Here is a 24362-nt window from a genome sequence, read left to right as displayed (position 1 = left end):
CTTAGTGCTGCAGAGGTGAGGGCCAGCCTCCCCTGGACACAGCGGAGCCAAAGAGAGGAGGCAGGCAGGCTTGGGGGCGCTTGCGCAGCTACTCACACTCTCCTACAGAGCCCTTTTCTTGGACTGGAAACTGTTCTCTCTAGGCGAAGGCCACGGAGTAAGACGCTGCACTCCCCCCCCTCCTATTTACTGCCCTTGTGGGAGTCATGGTCATACCTGGAAGTTTTTGAGGTCTAAGCCAAAATTAAATGTGGCCCTGTTATCTTTTCTCCTTCTCCCCTGCAACCTCACTTACATCATAAATATTCTAAATTTTTCTACTTTTTACAATAGTTTTCTAGCAGATGAGGAATGGGCCCTTGTTTAATTTGCACGATGATGCCATGTGGTGGTCCCACGAACCCTTCTTCCAAAAACTCTCTGGGAATGGCCTAGTAGCTTCATCTTATTTCCACCTTAGATGGCTGTAAAGAGTTGGTCTAGGGCCAGTGATTGAAAGCTACAGGGACTATTCCATCTGTGCATAGTGAAGAACTTTCTAAGCATACAGCCATCCAAAGAAAGTAGATTGCCATGGGAGATAGTTCTCCATCAGGAAAAATATTCAAGTGCAAGTTAGAATATTACAGGGGGGATTTAAGATGGTTGGACTAAGTTTTCCTTCCAATCTTGAGAGGTCTGAGGTGACGGATATCTCTTGGGTTTTACTTTGGACATTATAGTCTGCAGAAAATAATTTCAAACCATTCTCACTGTAATTTAAAATGTATGTGTGTGTGTGCGTGTGTGTGTGTGTGTGTGTGTGTGTGTGTAGGGGCTGGGGAGACAATGAGGCAAGAAATAGTTTTGTTTTTTTTTTTTAAGGAATTGACAGAGAGATAGGCAGAGTGGCAGGCAGAGGGAGAGGGAGAAGCAGGCTCTCCGCTGAGCAGGGAGCCCGATGCGGGGCTTGATCCCAGGACCCCGGGATCATGACCTGAGCCGAAGGCAGCCGCTTAACCAACTGAGCCACCCAGGTGCCCCAAGAAATAGTTTTGACAAATTCTGTTCATATGGTGCACTTTCCTCTCCCCTTTCCCTCTTTTTCACTCTGTTCCCCCTCAGCTTCTTCTGGGAGGTAATGCTGAGACTGTTCTGGAAAAAGAATGTGGACATATATTGGGGATGGTGGGAAGGAAGAAAAGGCATCACCTTAGCTGACCAGTACATTGCTGTGCCTAAGTTACACTAGAATAAAGAGATGGCCAAAAGTGAGGTAGGTCCTATAGTGTTCAGCACCCTGTGGACAGAGTTGAAAGGATGATGAAGTGAAAAACACCAAGAAAAGGGTAAGCACACACAAGCTCGTGCTTGGTGTGGCGGGTCTACAAACTGACCCATCTACTCCAGAGAGAGCCCCACTTGTGGTTCATTCTGTGTATGCCAATTTCAGGAAGAAGAATTTTCTCTCCCTCTTCTGGGAAATCACTTAGGTTTCCATTTCTTTCTAGAGGGAGGGGGAGCTCTGAGCCAATGTCAACAATTAGAAAGCTCAGTTTTGATCCCTCTAGTCCCAGCCTGGCAAGCAAGCCCCCCCGCCGTCCCGGGCTCCCCTTCTCCATGGGGCCCGTGAGGGGCCACACCACTCATGCCCTTCCTGGTCCTTGGCTTCTGAGGGTGAGGGAACTTCACTTGCACTAGCACGGTATTGGGGCTCAGAGGGGTTCCTGAGGAGGTCTGAGAGAAAGCTCAGTAGGTGGTCTTTTTTTTTTTTTTTTTAAGATTTTATTTGTTCACTCGACAGAGACACAGTGAGAGAGGGAACACAAGCAGGGGGAGTGGGAGAGGGAGAAGCAGGCCTCCCGCCGAGCAGGGAGCCCGACGTGGGGCCCGATCCCAGGAGCCCGGGATCATGACCCGAGCCGAAGGCAGGCGCCCAATGACTGAGCCACCCAGGCGCCCCTCAGTAGGTGGTCTTAAGGCCTCATCATGATGGGAAATCCAGCCTTGGAGTTGCACACTCTCAGATCTGGAAAAGATCTTAGAAGTCAGACCTCTCGTCCACCGCTTATCGGATACTCCAGGGCCATAGCTTTACTGCCCTCAGGACTCCCAGGATGGCTCAGTGAATGTGGTGGGGTTAAACCGAGCCCAGTGGCACTTTGGTCCTGGTTTCCCCAGGCTCTGCCCAGCACACTCTGCAGCCACCACCCCACGAGACTGTTCTAGGCGAGCCTGCCCCAGGGAATGCCCATTTAGCAGAAGCCCTGGAAGATGAGGTGCGGGGGGTGTGAGCTGACAGGCAGACATGTAGGAGGGGCAGTGGTTGTGGCTTCAATGACTGGAAGGAAACACGTTATCTCCTCACTTCCTGCTAAGGCAGGGTCAGGACTGGGTCAGGCTCAGGCAGGGGTTTTGATGTGGGATGCAGTCCCCGGAGGAATGGAAGCCAGGGGCTTTCTGCAGAGTTGAGTTCCCCACCCAGTCTCTCCGAGGCTCAGTACCAGGGGTTTGGGTATTTCTACAGCAGAGCAGGAGGGTGTTGCTCTAGGGACAGTCCTAGCCGAAGCAATGGGATGTTCTATGTACTCAGAACATGAATTGCGGGGAGAGCTGGGGGGTGTATGATGTGGCAAAGGGGGGTGGTATGAAGCGCTTTTTTTCCACTGGTCCTTTTTCTACCCTGTGTCTTGCCCTACTTTCCATGCACTTGAACTTCAGGCTAAATCTAGGTTACTCTCTCCTCAAAGGACCATCCAGTACTGCGCAGTTGCCCAGGGAGGAGAGGCCCATCTGTCGAATGGGGCTTTCCCGGTAAGAGGGGTGCTGCCTGCCATCCCCTAACTTCGAGAGCTGTGGAAGCAAAAGTGCCATGACATCCTTCCATCACGGCCCGGGGATTGTTCTCTTCATTGCCCCCTGACTTAGTGGAAGTGATGGGCATGCAGGACTTCGGGCTGGGGTGATGACTGAGCTCTTTCCCTTAGGAAAGGCAACGGAGTGGGGAGTCAAGGCTCAGCTTTGGGCTCCAAAGACAGTCGACTTCTCTGTGCCTTAGTTTTCCCATGGCTAGAATAGGGATCATACCAGGGCCTGCCTGTTGAGGTTGTGAGGCTTGAATGAGCGAGCACGTTGGAGAACCTGGAGCAGGGCTCGGTAGAGAGTTCGGTGTCTCCGCTGATGATTGTCGCTGGAATGGGAGGGGTCAGCAGGAGCAGGGGAAGCATCTGGGCCTTGCACGCAGCTTGTCTTTGTTTGGCCCCTGGCCCCACCACTTGGCTGGCCATGGCACCCTGGGCAAGTCACTGAAAGTGCTCTGGACTTCGGCTTTGCCATCTGTCAAATGGGACAGCTCCCCAGCTCCCAGGACTGTTATGAGGCTTATGTAGATGGTACGTATAGAGCCTGCTAGGTTGGCACATGGTAGATACTCCACACATTCTTTTTTTAGCTCAAGGGTGGTAGTCTATCTGGATCTCAAGGCTGACTTTTGAAAACCTTAGGGGTTGAAGACAGGAAGGCAGTGGTCCTTTCTGTACCAACTCAGCCCTCACCTCAGCCTCTGAGGAGCACACAGGGACTCCGGGAAATTGATACGGCCATGGGTAGAGTCCAGAAGAGTGTGGTCAGCTGGGGGCCTTGGGCAGTACAAGCAGGGGGAGTGAAGGAGAGCCTGGCTTGGGGTAAGTGACAACATGTCTGTCCCCAGCAGGTATGCTTCGTCCCACCCACGGCCCTTGGGAGCAGGCCAGCCTGGCTCAGGTTATTTCTGCTCATTGTCCACTGGCATTTTCCTCGGCTGTTCATTGGGAGCTGCCAATGCCCAAGGGGATAGTAAGTGGGCTCAGTGGGCTGACTGTCCTAGGGCCCACATCTCGGAATTCCCTTGGGCTCTTCCCTTCCCTGCCTAGTTGAGCCTCAGGGAGGCCGAGAAACAAAAGCTGGGGGTCTGGACCTTCCCCATCTGGGGATTGGCTTACAGGCCTTTGCCAGGGTTCAGGGTCAGGCACCTCCTGTTGGCATCCGGGAAGGAAGGGTGTGTGTGTGTGTGCGTGTGCGTGTGCGTGTGGTCTGTCTGTCTCTGTGGGTAGACGAGCAGGGCTGGGTGTGGGTAGAAGTGGGAAGGGTGAAATTCTGCCAGCCCCACCTTGATGACCCAGCATGCCACTAACACATAGACTCTGGGCACCAGAATCGGCCCACCTTCAGCCTTTGCTGAGGCCGGGGGTGTGGAGTGTGTCTCAGGAAGAGCTAAAAGTGGCAGAAAACATCCTGTCTGAAAGCAGTAAGTTGCTGTATTTAACCCCTGCTGTACTTGTTCCAGCCGCACCCAGTCTGCAGACAGGCATCCCAAACACCTGTCTTTCAGGCTGTCCCAAGAGGCCAGGCCCCAGCCTGTAGTCTCCGCCTGCACCGTTCCCAGCCCCGCTGAGGCGTCTCAGCGGTACTCCCCGGGGTGGGGTCTTTTCCCTGCCATCAGCAGCATGCCAGGCCACCCTCTGGCTCTGCTCCCCACTGAGCATCCCTCAAATCTGGGGGTGGGGGCCGTGGGAGCAGCAGAGCTCCCTTAGAAAAAAGCCTTTCCTGGGCTCCCGGGTGGCTCAGTCAGTTAAGTGTCCACCTGCCTTCTGCTCAGGTCATGATCCCGGGGTCCTGGGATGGAGTCCTGCATCAGGCTCCCTGCTCAATGGGGGGCCTGCTTCTGCACCCCTCCCCGTTCATGCTCACTCTCTCTTTCTCTCTGTGTCTCGAATAAATAAATAAATAGATAGATAAATAAATAAATAAATAAATAAATAAATAAATAAATAAATACCTTTAAAAAAAGGAAAGCCTTTCCTCCCTCCCAACATCCTCTGCTGTGAAAGAAACAGGAGGAACCTACAGCAGGGACCACATGCTAATTGCTGCCCCCCACCCCTTCCTCACTGCTTCTCGCTACTCCCCACCTCAAGGGAGGGCCTGTCCTGGCTGCTGCCTGGCTCCCACCCCCTCGCCCCTGCCAGGGATGACATGGCACGCCTGTGCCCAACAAATCACTCTGTCACGTTTTCAGTCCCTGATCTGGAGACTAAAGTCCCTGGAAAGAATCTCACCTACTGCATATTGGGCTTGCTAGAGGACTGGCTATGAGGTCAGTGCGAGCTGTAGATAAAGTCTTCCCCTTTTGTCATTGCAGGGTCCTTTTGGTTGGCTGTGTCTGTAACCTCACAGAAGGGCATCCCTGGGCTCACTTACCTGCCCCCCTGCTCCTTCAGGTGGGTGTTTAACTCATCAGCCCCAGCCTCCCTGGCCTTCTGTCTTCCAGGGGCAGGTGCAGGCCAAGTAAGGAGGGGGGCCAAGGGAAGGAAGAGAACACTACCCTGGGTTTTGCACATGAGGGACAGGCCCTGTGTCAGCAGAACCCACAGCAGCCCACGCCTGAGACCCAGGGCCAGCTGGAGGCCGGGTGGGGGCTCAGAAGGGAGGGGCTTGCTGCCTCCCAGGCCGGGGCCCCAGGGGACTGTCCAGCATGGTTATGTTTCCTACCCAGCTCTAGTCTCCTCTTTCTCCCTCCCACCCTGCACAGTCTCTGCCTGCCATTCCTGGGATTGCCAGCTCTCAGGCCCTATATGCCTGGGCCTCTTTTCCACCTCTGCACTCTGGTCCTGGGCCCTGGCTCCTTGGTAGCAACAAATAACTCCAAACAGGGCTGAGTTTTCTCTCAACTCCCCTGAAATGGTCCTGTTTTTTTGTGGGCCTCTGGCTGCTGGGTCCATCCTTCTTTCTGGCCTGACCAGGGCCCAGGCCCCCACCCCCTGGCCAGCAGCCTTCCCAATGTCAAGGTAGCAGCTCACGCAGTTGCAGGAAGGCACTGTTGCCATGCTGGGGTATCCTGTTCTTCCAACTCTCCTGCATCATGACATCCCCAGTGAGCCCGTGTGATGATGCACTCTTGTTGGACCGATTTGACCGGTATTCCCCCCACCGCCAGTGCCCACATTTGATTTCTCTTTTTTCCACCAAAGCCAACAGATGGTTGGTCGCCTGGGTGACACAGACTCTATAGCAACATCATGATGACTGAGAGTTGCGACATCTCAGCTGACCTGGGGTTAAGCCACAAGCATCCTAGACAGTTTCTCCTATTGCCCCACGATGGTATTGGACCTCTGGGATCCCTGCCCACGGCTTGGATGTGTGCGGCACTCTAGAAGCCCCGGGGGGAGTCAGCTTGGACTTGGGATGGGCTACCGGGACGATGTTGACAAACCCACAGGGGCTTTTTCTTCTATTTTTAATTGTTTAAAAATTGTGCAATGTCTTATATACACAGGCATATAAAACATAAAATCATGTTTTAATAATAATAACAAAAGTAATAAGATACCATATACTTACCCCTCGAAGAAATAGAGTATAGTTACTACATAAACCTGTCCCCAATCTCAATCTCCAAGGTTTCTGTTAATCATTCCTTTGTTCTTTTTTTTTTTTTTAAGTCTCTGTCTCATTCTCTCTCTGCGCGTGTATATATATAAACATTGCAGTTTAACAAGTATCAGTCTAGCTGTGATAAGGATGGACCATAGTACTATTATTACATTACATTACAGTTCCCAGGAAAAGAAAAGCTGAGACAGTTAGGGGGTCTACAGGGCTCCCTCCACCCCTATCCTTATCTGTCCCACTTTCTTCCTTGGGCTTGAAGCTCTTTGTGGAATTAAGAAGAAAATTAGTATCTGCTTTGGGCATGTTGTAATCATAGTTGCTAGAGATATCTCAAGCTTTGGGCTTCTCTGGGCCTCATTTGTAAAGAGAGTGAGAGTAAGAACATTTATCTCGTGGGGTGATAAGAAGAGTAAATGGGATAGGACTCGAAGGGGCTTCGATATGCCAAACTTCAGCTCAGAGACTGCATTGGAAAGAAGCTCAGAGCCTCCCAAGGGCCCCCCAGAATCTACCCCTGTCACCTGCGGGTAGGAGAACATGGCATTGGCTCATAACTGGCTTTCCCTCTTATGTTTCTTCTGCCCTGAGGGCCCCTCCTGCCCTGGGGCCTAGGGGCCACTTAAGCCTGCAGTGGGCCTTGTGCGGACCCAGATAAAGGTGGGAGGTAGCAGGGTCTGAAGCGTTTTGGGGAGGCCTGAGGAGCTCTGAGCCTGACAGCGTGACGCCGAGGGCTCAGTATGCCTAATGGAAGAGTCAAGTCAGCTGCTTCCTGAGGAGGGTTCCCAAAAGCTATTAGTTTTGTTCCCTCCGTCTCTCCTCCCCCCTCAAGTGTGAAATCCGTCTCGAGATGATAATGCCTATTTATAAAAGCCATCTCGGAAAACAAAATTGGTTAATTGTCTATGACTCACTTCATTCAGAAGGGTGTTCAAATCAAGGGGTAAAATTTATACTGGAAAAAAAAAGAAGAGGGAACAGGATTCTGATTACGTTGGTGCCAGGATGGCGGGGACATGGGCCTGTCAGTGCTGAGTTGTGTGGCTGGGAGGAGCAGGGAGGGAAATAACAGGGTCTGATTTGGGCATGTGATTGATTTACTCCATTCCCCTCACCCTCTAGGAAGAGTGGCTGAGGGCTTCTGTCTGCCTGTGAGGCTGGGGGCGGGGGGGTGGCGCTCCCCTTTTCTCATGGAGGGGGCACTGGGCAGAATAGAGGCCTCTGACTTGCTGCAGTTCTGCTACGGAGATGAGCCCATGCCGGCAATAGGCGCATGTTCACTCAGGTCATCCTTCCTCACACCCTGGAAAGAAAACGCCATTCTTCAGGGGAGGGTGGTAGGGCACAGGCAGGCTAAACGCGTCACCCAAACGAGCCCGCCTGGTGGGCGGCAGGTGTGGCCTTTGAATCCAGACCAGGCTGTGAGCGGCTTCACCGCCGTTGTGCCCCGGCAGATCACTCCTGACATGGGGAAGGGAGCCCTGCCTCTGCTCCCCAGAGAGTCGGGAGGGGACGCTGCCGCGTGGAGAGTCACGAGGTGAGGGCGCCCAAGAAGTCCTGCTCCAGCCTGGGACCTGGGGAGCTGCCCAGCCTCGCTGAGCTTCCGCCAGATGGGGGTGGGTGAGCAAAGGATGCTAGCCAGCCTTGGCACTGACCCCAGCTCTGGCCTTGGCCTCCTTGCTGTTCTTGCAGGGATGGAGGCAATGGGAGCCAGCACTTCCTTGCCTGACCCTGGCGACTTTGACCGGAACGTGCCTCGAATCTGTGGGGTGTGCGGAGACCGAGCCACAGGCTTTCACTTCAACGCTATGACCTGTGAAGGCTGCAAAGGCTTCTTCAGGTGAGTCCTCCCCAAGGGCAAGGGGACAGAGAGCCCTTCTTGCCCACGAAGAGAACCCCCACATCTTCCATGTCTCCTTCCTTCCCATGCCCATGGGACATGCTAGCTCTTACAGCCACTGGGAGTGACGGGGTCTTGGGGAGGGTATCTCCTTCCTCCCCTCACCTCAGCTCCAGCTCTGTCCTCTGCCCCTCTCAGAAATGGTTTTCATGAGACTGTTATCTAGGTCCCCATCTTTCCATGACCCCTTTGACCCACGGCCCTAACCCGTGTGTCTGTCCTTCTGGAGTGGACCTCCTAACAGACTGATGATCACAGGCATGTCCTTGGGGAAGCCCCAGAACTTGGCCTCAGAGCTCGTCCTCTGATCCAAATCAAGCCACTCCTTGGAACAAGGGGGACTGCACCCGGGCTGGATCTCCGTTCTTGGTCTGTGCCCATGTCCTCACCCGCGGCTCGCTGTCCTGGGTCGGAAAGCTCAAGCAATGTCAGCAATGTGCCAGCAGTTCTGTTCAGTCAGGGCCAGGTTCTCTACCGGCTGCCTCTTCTCTCCTCCAGTGAGCCCAGTGTCACAAGTGCCAACAATATGGGGAAAGTACTGGAAAGGCTGGACGAAGGGTGTTCCCATCGAAAGCCAGGACAGGAGGATGGGAAAGTGATGCATTACAGTATAGATCTGGGAACCAGGAGAAATGTGCATTTGGCATATGTCGGAGAGAGAGCGAGAGGGAGAAAAGCCTGGAAGAACCCATCAAAGAGCGAGCTTCCGTATAGTAGTCTTTTTTTTTTTTTAAAGATTTTTTATTTATTTATTTGAGAGAGAATGAGAGACAGAGAGCATGAGAGGGAGGAGGGTCAGAGGGAGAAGCAGACTCCCCGCCGAGCAGGGAGCCCGATGTGGGACTCGATCCCGGGACTCCAGGATCATGACCTGAGCCGAAGGCAGTCGCTCAACCAACTGAGCCACCCAGGCGCCCTCCGTATAGTAGTCTTAACTGGAGGTGAATAAAGAGAACGGGGCCTTTGGCCATCAAGAGAGAAAAGAGTGAATCAAGTCCAGAACAGGGATGCGGAGGTCGGCCTGGTTCTCTGAACTGAGGGACTCACCCAGTGGCTTCGAGGGCAGAGTGAATCAGAGCCTGGGACTTGAACGGTACCTGCCCCCCCACCCCCAACTCAAGGACCCGTGGGCCGTTGTGAACACAGCTCCCAACTCACCTGCCCTCTGTCCCGGGAACCAACAGGCCTGGAGTTGCATTGCCTTGAGCAGCCATGGGCAGTGGGGTTTCTGTGGGTGCTAATTGACTGTTTGGCCTGGCGCGGGTTGCCCGCTTGGCTTCCTGGCAGGCTGCTCCCCAGCTTGGGGAACCAGACGGGCAGCATCACTGGCTCCAGATCCTGTTGCCATGTCTCTCATTCCTCTGCACTTCCTGCAGGGTGGGCCTTCCAGAACCCAGGTGCCACCTGGCCCGTTCCTGCCAGTGGCGAAGGGCGGTGGGAGCACCTTCGGGCTGCTTCCTATCATAAGAGCAGGCAGAGATGCATGGGCTATCGAGCGGGCTGTGCCATTGTATGTCCTGGCTCAAATCTTCTGACTTCTCTGTTTCGGTTACCTCAACTAAGCGTCTGAGTTTAACGTGTGACCCCTTTCGTATATAGCGTTAATCTGAGGGTTGATGAGATGACATGTATAAAACCACTTTAAAAGACATAAAGTATAGTTGCGCCTGGGTGGTGCAGTCGGTCCCTCCTCCCCCTGCCCCTCCCTCTCTCTCTCTCTCCAGTTAATAAGCAAATAAATCTTTTTAAAAAAAAGACATAGGGGCACCTGGGTGGCTCAGTCGTTAAGCGTCTGCCTTCGGCTCAGGTCCTGATCCCGGCGTCCTGGGATCGAGCCCCGCATCAGGCTCCCTGCTCCGCAGGAAGCCTGCTTCTCTCTCTCCCGTTCCCCCTGCTTGTGTTTCCTCTCTTGCTGTGTCTCTCCCTGTCAAATAAATAAATAAAATCTTTGAAAAAAAATAAATAAATAAAAATAAAAAAAGACATAAAGTACAATATGCTATTCTTGAGACTGATGGGTCAATACTTAGGTCCTTAATGGAACACTGTCCTAATAAAACAAACACAAGGCTCTCCAGCCATCCACCCACCTTTTGTTTTTTTCTTTCACACCCTCACTCCCCAGATTTTAATGAGCATCTATGACCAAGGCACTGGGCTAAGAGCTGGCAATATGCGGGCTCTCACCAAAGGTTGTCTGTCACCAATCTACAATCCAAAGATCTCCAACAGTTCTTGGGGCTGTTTGGTTAATCCATAGAACCCTGCCCCCAATCCACTCTTTCTAAGCCATCTATCCCCGGGGCTCAGCTCTGAGAGATGGGACTCTTAGGTGGCTGCTCATGGGATTATGACAGATTGAAGGTCACTAGAGTGGCTCCAGCCCCGTGCACCAGTGCATCCTGCCTTCACATACACTACTAGGCTCCAAATTCTTGAGACGAGACCATGTTAGGGTCTGGGTGGAGGGAGGACAGGTTCCCTCACGCCCAGGGCCAGGTGTGGGAAATGGCCAAATGGACAGGGATGGTATGTTTGCACACCCACGTCACCACAGTGTGGCTCTGATGCCCGTGGGCACATAATGCTGCTGTCACCCACCCTGGGCCCCTCCCTCCGGCAACCCCTGCTGGCATTACGGGCAGCGTGCTGTTTTTGTCGTGTTACCCTGTCCTTGTCTCCCTTGTATCTCTACCGTCGCTGCCTTGATGACGGGGCCAGCGGTGCTTTCTGAAGAGCCAACATCTCTTATTGTTTGTCTTGATTTTGTTTGATAAACACACACACACACACACACACACACACACACACACCCCGATGGTCGATCTTCATTATTCGTGGATTCTGTCTTTGCAAATTCGCCCACCTGTTAAAATTTCCTTGTAATCCCCACATCAATACTTCCAGCAATTTTGTGGTCATTTTCGGACGTGCTCAGAGTGGTGAAAAATTCAAGTCCCCTGAGGCACACATTCCCAGCCACGGAGGAACAAGGTGATGCTCTGCCTTCTTGCTTCAGCTCTCATGCTACCAAAAAAGTGTCCTTTTGGTGGGCTGTCTAGTGCCACGGTTTTTGCATTTTTGAGCTTTTCGATGGTGATCTCACTGTTTAAGATGGGCTTAAGCGTAGTGCCGAAGTGCTGTTAAGAGGTCCTAAGCACAAGAATGCTTCGATGTACCTTACAGAGAAAACCTGTGTTCAAGAAGCTTCGCTCAGACATGAGCTCTAGTGCTGTTGGCCGAGTTCAGTGTTAATGAATCAACAATATATATTAAGTCAGGTGTCTTTAAATAGAAAGCACACATGAAACAAGGTGATGTATTGATTGATTGATGAAAATGTTGTGACCAGAGGCTCGCTGGAGGCTAACCCTAGGAACAATGGTTCAGTGTGTGTTGATTCAGCGTTCACGTTGACTTCACAGAACATAACTGCTGCCAATAAGAATCAACTAAATATACATAATTGTTCCTCTTTTCTCCCCCCTTCGCCTGCTTCTTCTTTGCTTCATCCAAATTCTATTCGATGTTTATCCATCTTACTCTAGTTGAAATAGAGCCCTCTTGTCACTTATGTCTGTTTGCAAAATCCTGATCCCAGGAAGAAAAGTCTCTACCAGTGGGGTACCTTCTCTGTATCAGGCTCCACATCCTTAGGAACACAAAGATAAGTGCAGCTGAGTCCTTAACAAAATTAGTTAATTGTCTATGACTCACTTCATTCAGAAGGATGTTCAAATCAACTCAGGGAGTTCACCCTGCCCTTTCATGATCGTTCTCAAGGAAAGAGCATCCCTTTAGTGCTGGGTCACTGATGATTTTCCAAGCGCTGAGGACCAGTAATCTCATTTGACCCTCAGTGTTTGGTTTGACTTCCAAGATAGTCAAACTAACTTGCCCTAGGAGCTAGTTGTGGTCATCCTAGCAGGTCCAAAACTCATAATCAAACCAAAATGGGATCATGAAGGTTGGACAATGACCACAGTTCTATTGATCAATGGTCAGGAATTAGAGACCATCACTGGCCAATTCCTCCTACAAGTTATTTCATGCTGTTTCTGCTTCCTGCTCCCTGGAATGCGTGGACATCCTCAGGGAAAAGGGATATTTCCAGTGTGAAGAAAACGTTGGCATAGGCAGGCTCCTAAGAGGTTATATGTCTTGGTTATGTTAACACTGGAACATAAGTAAAGGCCAGAGGGGAAAAATATGTAGGTCTACTACAAAGTAGATAGTGGGTGATCGATGGAGGTGACTGAATCTCTGGTCATGGGTGGCTTAGTCCAGCCCCTAATATAAAGGGAAAGGTATAAAGGACAGAGAAGAAAATCAGAGGGACCACTTCGATGAAGAGAATGAAGAGTACGGTGAAATTTAAGAGGTGGTCCTGGAAAGCAGGGTTGAGAAACTGATCAATATTAGCCTCTTCCTCTTCTTCCTGCCTGTTGATACCTTCTTAATCCAGACGTTGCCCTGCCAGCACCGAGCTAACAAATACGGTGTGGAGAAATGTCTTCTCGTTCGCTGGCCCCAAGGTTCTCAGGGACCTTGTTCATTATGAGTCCTGTGGAGCGCAGGGGGCAAAAGGCAGGCTGGTGAGGATCCGGGAACACGGGAATGTTCTGGCTTTCAGGAAGGCCACCCAGCTGATACTGCAGGAGCCGTGATGTGAAGGCGAGCAAAGAAAGGGGGCAGATGTCCAGTGACTTAAAACTCAAAGTGCGCACAAGCACTGGAGTAATCAGAGAGGAGAGAGGAGCATCCGTCCAGGGCATTCCATGGGCGCAAGTAAATGAGTCACCACAAAGTGAGTGTTGCTGGAGAAAACTTTGTCCAGTTCAGCTTGGCAGCTGGCCCCCTTCCATGGCGGCTCAAGGCTGTGAATGAAAGAGAACAAGGAAGGTGATCTATGGACGGGCCAAGAGTAGTTTTGGAAGCTTGGGTAGAGGAGGCCAGAATATTTAGAGAGGAAATGTCACTGGAGTTGCCAAGAAAGGCAGTTGCAAGCATGTGAAGAAGATCTTGTGTGTCTTTGGGAACTCAGCACTTTCATCAAGGCTCATTGGCATGAAGTCACTCTCAGCACACGTCGGGGGGGGGTCCTCTCTGTGCTATGGCAGTATGGGGCTGGTGGAGAGGACCACCAGAGGTCACCCCACACTTCCAAACTGCCCATCTCGGGGACTGCTTCTATCCCAATGGCTTTGTCCTAGAGGAGACCTTCAAACAGCCTCTGCTGAATGCTCTTAGACTTTTTTTTTTTTATTTACTTGAGAGAGAGAGAGAGCAAGTGAGAGAGAGAGCACAAGCCATGGAAGAGGAAGGGGCAGAGGGAGAGGGACAAGCAGGCTTCCCGCTGAGCAGAGAGCAGATGTGGGGCTTGATCCCAGGACCCCGGGACCATGACCTGAGCTGAAGGCAGACGCTTAACTGAGCCCCCCAGGTGCCCCTGGACTTTTAGGGGCATGTTTGGACTGCTGCTCTGGCTTGGATTGAAATATGGTACATTCACAATGAGGACCATATTAGGGAAGAATACCAGAAGCTTTGGAATCAAACAGACCTCGATTCTGATCCCACTTTCATACTTATTAGCTGTGTGACATGAAGCAAGGGGTTTAACTTCCCAGTGCCTTTTCTTACCACCTGTAGAATAGGAATAGAGCCTATCCTGCAAGGCTGTTGAGAGAGTCGGAGGTGATGCATGAAGTCCAGGCACAGAAGGCTCTCAGCAAGTGCTCGTTGTTATCCTCGTCCTTCTGTAGTGTTTGTGTCTGAGAGCAGACAGTCCTTTTCTCTCCTCTATCACGGAACCTGGAATGTGTGTGTAAATAATCCCTGTATATGGTTAAAAAAAAAAAGAAGAAGCGGCAGCAAATAGTTCAAAAGGGCATCTAAGTGAAAAGTAAGTCTCCTTCTCTACCCAATTCTCACATGCCTACCTCCTCCAGAAGCTGTCACTGGGACCAGCTCATTGCGTTTGCTTCCAAATTCTCTATATAAGAGCGCATGTATGGGTTTATGTGTGCACACACACGCGCGTGCACAGGAAGATGGGAGTGTACTATCCTCGCCCCTCTGCGTCTTGCTTTGATCCACTACAGAACACTTCCTCAGGCTGGTTCCCGTGGCCACGGTCTTCCCCTGTCCTTTCCGCAGCCCCGTAATTTTGTATGGAGCTACTGAGATGTAAGGGACCAGTTCTCCATACAGTGCTTCAGCGACCACCTTCATGCACGTGTCTTCGGGCCCACGGGCTGATGTACTCACAGGATGAACTCCCGGAAGTAGGTTCACTGCGTTAAAGGCTCTGTGCCTTTTACGTGTTGGTGGATATTGCCCAACTGCCATCCAAAAAAGAGGCTCGCGCTCTTTACCACAGTGTTAACCTAGCTTCCTGTAGAGTTGGCTTTTTAAACTCCCCTGAGAAGCCCTTGACGCTGCCACACACAGATGTGCCGTGTGGGGTCCTCCCTATCAGACCCTGTTGGTCTTTCCCATCAGGAGCTCCAACAGACTCCTGGATCCACTCCGGGCTCTGAGATTTCCGTGATACTCAGGGCAGCAGTGGAGACAAAGCCAGAGCTCCCACTTGGGCCCCAGGCTGGGGTTTTTCAAGGTGGGTCTCTGGTGATGGGGCCACCTACCCGAGAATGACCCTACGGTCCCAGGCCTGAGACCCTGGCCCCAGGCACTTCATGCTCTGTGAACAGCTTGTCTGTCATGTTTTGATGAATTGGTCAATGTCCTCTCTCACCCCTGACTTTCTAGAAACTGTGTCTATATTTAGCCTGGTTGCACCACCCTAACCCCTCCTTCCTGAGCTGGGGTATAATTGCCAACCATCCAGAGGATGACAGGGTCCAGGCTCAGAGAGCAGCTAAGGCAATGGGCTCCCATGGAAACTCGAAGCTCTTATTTCTCAAAACCAAAGCCACTCACAAGCAATTAGCATGCAGAGGAAGGCAGGGCAGGGCGTGGATCTTCGGGACAAAGCACAGAGCCAGGGCTGGCCAGTCTGGCTGCTCTGCCTGCTCACGGGCAGAGGCTAGATGGCAGCCGCAAGGTGGAGTGCCCTTAGAAGGCTGGAGAATGGGGAAGAACTGGGCCCCGGAGCCTGTGGGACCTGCAGCCCTGGCAACTATGCTGGGCGGGACACACTGGCTGGGGCGGCTGGGGGGGGAGGACCTGGGTCTGCCTGTTGGAGCTGGCGAGGGAGCATTCCCTCCCCTGAACACTGATGGACACTCCAGAGTGTGACAGTTCTTCGTGACGGCTAACCTCCATGTTCCTGGCTACAATTCCAGGGTCTTGTCTCTGATTCTGTATTTCGAGGAGCCAGGGAAGAGCTGCTTAGTATAATTTTTCATAATAATAATTCAAGAGCTCCATAAATTTATAGGCTGCTTTCTGCATCACTCAAATAACGTGGAGACATGTGGCAAAGTTGGTGTTCTTTGGGATAAAGTATGGCAATGGGTGAAAGGCATGGGTGTGAGCCTTGCCATGGGATAATGTGTCTGGCCAGAAGGACTTGTAACATCTTCTTTCTTCCTTCCCTCCTTTCCTTTCTCCCTCCCTCCCTCCCTCCCTCCCTTCCTTCTCCTCCCCCTCCTTCTTCTTCTCCTGCTTTGCTTCTCAGTATTCATGAGCTTCCTACTATAACTACAAAGCTGGAAGCAAGGACACGGGGGTTTTTTCCCCCCAGTATTTTCTTTGAAGCCAGCTCTGCATTTTTTTTTTTGGATTCCTACCCAGCCTCGTTAGAGTCCGTCTCTATTGTCCGGCAAAGCTGGGCTGAGTAGTTATCTCCAGCGCTCCTGCGTGTGGAAGCCTGGGGTGGGCTTCAGATTTACAATGAGGAAGATCCAAGAAAGATGGTGAAGTGCTTCCTTCTGAGCAAACTTGCAGCTGGGGGACGTGCCCCCCAGTGAGAGTCAGAGGCAGGTGCACTAGAGCCCAAGGAAGGAGAGACAGGTCCCTGGGGGATGTGGGGCTGCCTCCCACCTGGGGCCTCAGGAAGCTCTCAATCCCCAGCACAGGGCTGGTGAGAGGGTTTGGCTCATGTGTCTGGAGGTGCCACACATAAGTTACGCTCCTCTGGGTGCCTAAAGCCCTAGAGAATTAACAGGAAGAGCCCTGAGCCAGACAAGAGAGTGGGTGGGAGGATAGAGCAGACCCTCAGCTCCTGGGCAAAGTGCCTGGTTGTAAAAAAAAAAAAAGGAAATGAGAGTTTACGCAGAATTAGGAACTTCTGGCCCTTGAGTAAGTTTAGAGAATTACAGGCATCCTGGGGCCTGAACATTTGTGGTAACAGGCGGAGCCTCAGGAACCATAATTGGGAAGGAGGGAAAGGAGTAAAGGGGTGAATCAATCTCATATCCTGTGGTGATGATAGTAGCTCATTTCGGGGTAGCCAAGGTACTTCCATATTTGCCTGTCCCTCTGGAGAGCTACAATAGATGGATGGAGGCTCAAGGAGAGAGGCTTTCTCTTTCCATAAAGGTAGGCAAAAGCCTGGTATACGATCTCTCTCTGGGTAGTCACCACAGGGTGGGTGTGGCCGTTGGTGGGCTGGACTCGACGCCCATAGCCTCGTGTTGTTCTACCTCCCCATGGAGCCCAGTCTACTGGGGACCCCCTTAGGTCAGGAGAGGGGCAAGAGGAGGGTACTGGGGGCCAGGGTCCAAAACCAAGAGCAGCTACCTCGTGGGCCACTGAGTCATCCTTGGCCTTGAGTTGTTCTCAAGGGCCAGCTGCCGGAGCTGTTTGCCTATAGGCTCTACTTCATTGAACACCTTGAGTTTCTAGGGATGAGAGCGGTGTGTTCAATCCAAGAAGCCAAAAGCCGAGCCTCACATCTCTAACAGCCAACTGGGGAGCCTCCACTTCTTGCTGAATCCCCTCACTGATAAGTTTCTTCCCTTCAGTGGTCTCACCTAAAAGATGAGGAGGTACACCAATAGTCTCTTGGGTCATCCCCTAATCTTAGAGTCTGATTACCTGTGACTGGTGGCAGGCCATTTCTGTGTTCTCTTCTCCACTATCCCATGGGTCCCCATCTGTCCATGTCGACTGATGAGTATGTTTGTCCCAAACCCCATTTGTCTTCTAGTGAATGTGACGAGTGAGTCATTTTTCACCAAGAAACATAACTAGTGTGTGACTAGCTCATCTCTGAGAGAGGGAAATAGTTGGGCCTGGGCCTTTGCTCACAAGGTTTGAGCATCTCCTTGGAAGATGCTGCTGGTCTCAGAGAAAGTGATTCTGCCACCATCTTTCCCCCAACTAAATCCTGTCACCTGTCCCCGGGCAAAAAAACTGGGGCCTGCTCCTACTGGGGCTGGGAAGAGTATGAGGAACCCCTAGGACACAGATGATGTAGCCTCCTGAAAGTCCCATGTGGTGTGGCTGGCAGCAGAAAGCCAGAATTAGGAAAATGAGCCCTCAAGCTTGCACATGCAACGCATGGGCACACACGTGTGTGCACGTCCCCCCACACACATAATTTTACATAGAATACCAGGGGCCCGGGACTACTGGCTTCCCAGCTAAGAACCTTCAGTAGGTTTCTGTCCTGCCACAGTCCTTGCTTCCTCTGCCTTTCGGCGTGCAGGGTGCGGGTCTCTATGATAATCACCTGTGACCAACAAAGAACAACCAGCCCCTAAAAAGGAAGTAAGCCATCGAAGGTGTTATCAATAGAGATGTTAAAAGGATTGAAGTTCCCTGGTTAGCTTTCTATAAAAAACCAACCCTAAAGGCCCTCATTGCCACCCTGTCGGGACCCCTTTCACTCTTGAGAGCTTTTTCTGTATTTTCACTTAATAAACTTCTATCGCTTTACTCACACACACACACACACACACACACACACGCAAAGAAGCCCAGGTCAGACCTCAGGGCTCCCACGCACTCATCCGGCCTTTTCTCTCTGGGCGTGTGATCTGGAGGCCTCGAGCTATGGTCTGGGCCCCTTCTCCCTTCGTGCACCCGCGCACATGTCTGTCCCTGGACCAGGGATGCTCTAGACATAGATCTCCAGACTCCGGATCACAGACCTGCCACCAGCGTCCTCACCTCCCCTAATGGCTCACTACAATCAGTGACGGCTGATCTGCAGATTTTAGTATTTTAAAAAATGTCCCTAATTCACTCATGTATTTCCTGTGTGATAATAATAATAATAAAAAGAGTGAGAAGTAGAGTACCATAAGAGTAAATCAGGGGTGCCGGGCTGGCTCAGTTGGTAGAGCAGGCGACTCTTGATCTCAGTCAGGGTCATGAATCCAAGCCCCACGTTGGGTGTAGAGCTCACTTAAAAAAATGAAAGTGATAGGGGCGCCTGGGTGGCTCAGTTGTTAAGCGTCTGCCTTCAGCTCGGGTCATGATCCCAGGGTCCTGCTCCGCGGGAAGCCTGCTTCTCCCTCTCCCACTCCCGCTGCTTGTGTTCCCTCTCTCGCTGTCAAATAAGTAAAATCTTTTTAAAAAAAAAAGTGAAAGTGATAAGAAATAAATCCTTTCAAATACTAAAAAAAAAAAATAAGGTAAAGCGATGATGGGAGCAGAGTAGGCAGTGAAAGCCTAGAGCGTGGGGGAGGGGAGTGGTGGTCGCTGGGAGTGGCGGGGGCCGGGCCCCAAACCCTCTGTGGGAGACAAGGAGATCGGGGGTGGGGGGCAGCCTTGTGGGCAGGTCTCAGTGGTCACAGCCCCACCAGGCAGCCAGGGCTGTGGCTGGAAGGCGGGTGACCCGGAGCTGGCATGTGCTCTCTCTCCCCGGGCAGGCGAAGCATGAAGCGGAAGGCGCTGTTCACCTGTCCCTTTAACGGGGACTGTCGCATCACCAAGGACAACCGCCGCCACTGCCAGGCCTGCCGGCTCAAGCGCTGTGTGGACATTGGCATGATGAAGGAGTGTGAGTGTCCGAGGCCGGGGCGGGGGTGGCACTGGAAGAGGGCGGTCGGAGCTGCTCTTTAGGCAGGTTTGGCCCAAGAGGTCTTCGTGCCTTTCCCCTGCGGCTGCCGGCACCGGGGCCTGGAGCTGGGGCCCTGGGGCCAGAACGACAGGGTCAGAGGCCCCAGGGTTGTTTGGACTTTGGGAGAGTAGGCTGCTGAAGTTGGGGAGGGGCAGGAGTTTTGGGGAGAATAAGTATTCAGAGCATCCGGGTCCTGCCCCGCCCTGGCCTTCGGGCCACTCTGGGGCAGATCTGTGGGCCGGAGCCCAGGGGAGACCAGGGGGAAAGACTCTGTGAGGGGAAGCACTGGACTCTAGGATGGCCCTCCAGATTCAGATGGAGAGAGAAGAGCGGTCCTATAGGACTTCTTGTCCGGCTCTTGGGGTAGAGGAGAGGACCAGTGGCAGATTGACTTGTTCTAACCCTCGGTTAAAAACAACCCCTGGACTTTGCATCTGAGCTCTGGTGCCAGTTACTTGGTAACCAGAGTAGCCATTGAATTTGGCGGACCCTGGGAGGGGCAAGCCAGGCCCTCCCTGGGCTAGAGACCAGGACCCTGGGCTGGCCTGGGCACAGGTGCCCTCTGCATCTTCAACCCTGCTCAGCCTCTTGCTCACTCCTGTCTGCAGTCTGCACACCAATCCCCTCCTTGGCCCCGGGACAGAGCCTATGCCTTGCTAAGCTGCGGACCTGAGGAGGCTTAGGAGGGGTGCTCGGATGCAGGCACGCCTGGAGGCCCTCCTAGCTATGGGGCTATTGTTTTGGGGGTGAGGGAGGCAGGTGCAGGGAAGATGTGTCCACAACAAGGGAAGAGTCACAGGACAGGGCTTAGGGGATGGAACATTTCTTCCCTGATGGGAAAAAAAAATTCTCTGTTATTGGGGAACAGAGACAGAATGAAGACCTTCATGGGGGGCCTCCTCCTTGGGCCTTGACAGGCTCCCCTCTGGTGGGTCACAGCCCTTCACTCCTGATCCCGGCTCCCCCGTCAACACTGGCAGGCCTTGAAGAAGTTTCCAGGCTGTTGTTCCTCCTCACCCCCACGGGAGTGTGCAGGCCTGGACATGCTGATCTCTCCTAGCGCAGTCCCCTGCCCCGCCCAACTCCTGTGTTTATCCTGGAGCAGAGGAGGCCAAGGCTGAGTGCCTCATGGGGCTTCTCACACACTGGCTTAGTGTGGTCCGCCCTGTGCGAGGCACTAGGGTGAACACAAACAAGATGCAGTGGACACAGCCTCTGCTCCTGCCCCCAAGGGGCACACATCCTCCACAGGGCAGGGAGCCTGGCTCTGAGGCTCTGCCAACCAAGAACAGCACAGTTCCACCAGTGGGATTCAGTAAGACTCTGCCCTAGAAGTTCTGGGCAGGGCCAGCCTCACTGAAGTCCCAGACACTCCTCTCCTAGGTCTCAGGACGAAGGAGATGTCCCATCAGCTAAGAATAGGAAGAACACTTAGAAATCATCTGAGACTCACAAAGGTAAAAATATCAGGATTGGAGTCAGAAAGCAAGTCTCCATGTCTGCTTCTAGATCTCTTCTGGTCCCCAAAGACAGCACTGCATCCATGGTGATAAACAGGTCTTGGGTGCATCGGGGTGCCCCTAGGAATACCGTGTGGTGATGGGAGCCAGCAATCCGGAAGTGGATGCCCACCCCAAACCCCAACAGCTTTGTGCTTCAGTCACCCAAAACACAGCCCCAGAGCCCTGTGCCCCACCCTGCTATATGCCCAGTGCAGCCCTGTGTCCCCCACACTCAGGATGCCCATGTGGGGAGCTGTAGTGAGTTAGCTGTGGGTAGTGGAGTCTGGGTAAAAGAAAACCTGGAGCCAGCACTAGGCTTGTTCCTCTCCACTACTCCAAGGGGAGGTCTGTAGTTCAGGAAGGGCTGTAGTTCTCAGACTCAAGTCAGCCAGCTGAGAGAAGTCTGTCAGAGTGGTCTGGGCCTGGAGCTCCCAGCTCTGAGCCCTAGGAGAGCTGCTCATTTCTCATGTGGGTTGGCTGTTGCCTTAAGGCTCAACCTCCCAGAGACAATTTTGTGTCAACATTTGTAAAACCATAGGACACCCCAAGACTCCCTCTGAAGGGACCCGCGAACACAGGCTCCCTTCTGGCAGAAGCAGAGCTAATAAGATGGTATGGTACCGACATTCTAACCTGGGTCTGTTTGCTTCCGAAGGCCAGGCCTGTGGGCTCTACCCGGGTGCAGCCCGCCGGGTACCCCCAGCGGGCCAGAGCTCTTCCACTGCGCATTTCCAGGCACATCTGGTCCCTAAGGGATGGGCTCAAGAGACTGTTCCCACCGAAGACTCCCTTTCTCTCTCTTCAAGTCCTGGTGGACTTGAGCATGTCCTTGGAGCCCAAGGACTTTCACAGTTGAATTCTTGCTTCTTATTGACCTGTCCTGCCCCCAAACACCTCTATGTGACTTTAATGTTTTTACAGATGTACGTCTTTCCTGCCCCACATTAGCACAGCACCTGGCACGGCATAAGTGCTCAATAGATATGTGTTGAATGACTCTTAGCTCCCCATGATGCTTCTTTGTACCTCTGCATCTCCCTGTCGATCAGGAAGCTCTCCCAAATCTGATATTGCCTGTGTCATTCATTTGGAAAGACGTTACGTTCTCTTCTCCGATGTTGTCCTTAGGCCACCAGGGGCAACTTGAGGTGTTTTTAAGTTGTTCATGCTTTCAGATCTTGACTTCCAAATGCAATTCTAGACTTCATGAGGCAGGGAACATCCTGCATGGGAATAAACGGGTGCAAAGCCACTTTAGCGCGCAGCAAGGAGCCTAGAAGGAAGGTGGAGAAGCTACTGAGCAGCCACATGGGTTTCACAAAGTCCATGGACACAGCTCATGCATCTTATTCATTGGAGAGCCCATCAAATGCTCTTTCAGAACCTGTTTGCTCTTCTTCTAGGTCAATGGCTGTCAACTCCAAAACATGTGTCCTCCTACATGGTAGTAACGGGCATTTTCAGTAGTGATTCATTGAGAAAATGATTTTTAAAAAATTTCCTGTGAAATTAGTAACCCCCTTTAAAAAAAGACTCATTTCCTAAATCACAACAGCATCTGCGCATGTGAGAGCCTGATGACTTACTCAGTCTCCAGACACTGTTGCCTGGAGGGAGGCCCATGGATTGGCAGCCCGGGGAGAAAACGCCAGATCTCAGCATTTCTTTCTCTAGTACTGCACACCGGATGGCAGTCACCATTTGATGCAGTGATTGAGAGGAATAATGTCATAAGGTTAACCTTGAATCTTCTTAACTTTGTCCTTTTAGAGTAAATCATTTACAAACTTTGCTACTTTATTTATTTTTTCATACTCTTCAGATGGATTGGAACATTTTGTGTGTTCCATGGCTGAGGACAAGAGTCCTACGGAACAGTCATAGCCAATTATAATCAGAGGGGATATGGGGCAGTAGTTACAAACATGAACTCTTAACCATATTGCCCAGGCCTGAGTACCAGCTTCACCACGTGTTAGCCATGTGCCGTGGAGCTAGGTACAATAGCCTTGGGTCCCTCATCTGCAAAATGGGGATAATAGCACCCGCCCTAAGAGGTTGTTATGAGGACTAAATATCTGTGAGTTAATATTTAAGAAGCATTTAGCGTAGTGCCCGGTACATAAAAACTTCTATATTTTTTATCCATTTTTATTTCATGATTTTTTTTTTCTTACCTAAAACTTGATCACCAGGATTCCCAGCTCCCCAGCAGACTAGAAGTTAACTGTTAAGGGGAAGAAAGGCACCCTTCTAGAGGGAGGCACCAATAAGAAGAGACAACATGGAGCTTGCCAGCGCTTCTGCCCACAGAACTGGGGAGTTTCACAAGAGCGGGGAAAGCAACCCCCTCACCAGAGAGGGGAGACTGAAAGCTATGAAACGTAGCACAAGACGTCCAAATCCTAGCAGGCTGAGTCATAGAGTGCCCAAACACAGCCCTGTACCATCCTGAGGTCATAACCTTGCTCCTGCAAAGTCCAATAATTGTTCCGAATGATGCCTCTGAATCATCAAGTAAAGGTTACATGATGTTACAGGTGTTCTGTTACAAGGTAGTCTGTCCTGAAAATATTTCAATCACAATTATTTAAATTGAAAAGGTGAGCAGGGCTCAGGTATCTAGTGGACTGGTATCTGACGTGTGCCATCCCGACATGATAGGACACACGTATTGGTGCACTTCTCACTGTCATTTCCTGAGCAGAGGACAATGACTAGCACATGGTAGGTACAATCAGTGTGGATGTGTTAGGTGTCCAGTCTCTCAGACTACTGAGCAAACACCGTGGCCAGGAAGCTTCGCTGGGCTAGCCATTAGGGGGGAAACACAGGTAACTTATCATTCTAGTGAAAGAGATCTTGAATATCTTAGGTTCTCTCTATACGGGCATTTATTGGAGCCTGTACTAACCATAACTATTACAGAGAGGAAGACAGTTGGGTGCCAACGTGTGTGGGAAACAGTAGACATACCACAGAAAGAAGAAATGAAAGCTCAGTGCAGATCGGGGCAATCCAGAAAGGCTTCACGGTAAAAGAGGGCTGCAGGCTGGGTGCTGGAGAACGGAGAGAACTTGCCCAGCTGTTGGGGAGAGAAGACCCAGTTGGACAGGCAGCCAGCATAAGTGGAAAGGCAGTGACAAGACTGAGCAGGTCATGTTCGCAGGTCAGCAGTCTCAACGTGACTGGAGCAGAAGCAGAAGCAGAATGAGGATGGAAAGTTAGGAAGAAGTAAAATCATGGAGAATCTTGACTTTAACTTGGGCCGTGGTAAGCAGGAAGGATCCAGAAAAAGGTTCTGAGCAGGAGAGTGACATCATCCTCAGAATCACAAGCGATTATCAAAGCCCAGTCAGGCTGAGAGGCCTGTCCGTGGATGCCTGTGTTATGCCACCCTCGCCCCCCAACTCCAGCCCCAGCACCTCCTGCATCCACCCTCAGGGGAGCAGGAAAGACCAGACACCTAATCTTGGACTCCCCAGGCGAGGGCCCCACACCCTGCCTTCAACGCAAAGCTCCCTGCTCCTTCCTTTTCTAACCCGCTTGACCTCCTGGGGTCTGAGCAGACACCCAC

General features: G+C 51.9%; 1 protein-coding gene across 1 annotated transcript in view; it reads left to right on the top strand.

The window, feature by feature from the left end:
- The window catches only part of VDR (vitamin D receptor), a 56216-nt gene that overhangs the window by 16114 nt on the left and 15740 nt on the right, over positions 1 to 24362 (top strand). Inside the window, exons 2-3 of the mRNA XM_081821554.1 lie at positions 8101 to 8248; positions 19093 to 19223. Of these exons, the coding sequence (XP_081677680.1) occupies positions 8103 to 8248; positions 19093 to 19223 (277 nt within the window). The 5' untranslated portion in view covers positions 8101 to 8102. The remainder of the gene's footprint in view (positions 1 to 8100; positions 8249 to 19092; positions 19224 to 24362) is intronic.

Source organism: Leptonychotes weddellii, chromosome 5 (assembly GCF_054177405.1).
Source record: "Leptonychotes weddellii isolate Sample4059 chromosome 5, ASM5417740v2, whole genome shotgun sequence".
Lineage (NCBI taxonomy): Eukaryota > Metazoa > Chordata > Mammalia > Carnivora > Phocidae > Leptonychotes > Leptonychotes weddellii.
The sequence above is the reverse complement of the archived record's forward strand: the minus strand, read 5'-3'. Positions and strand labels throughout refer to the sequence as shown.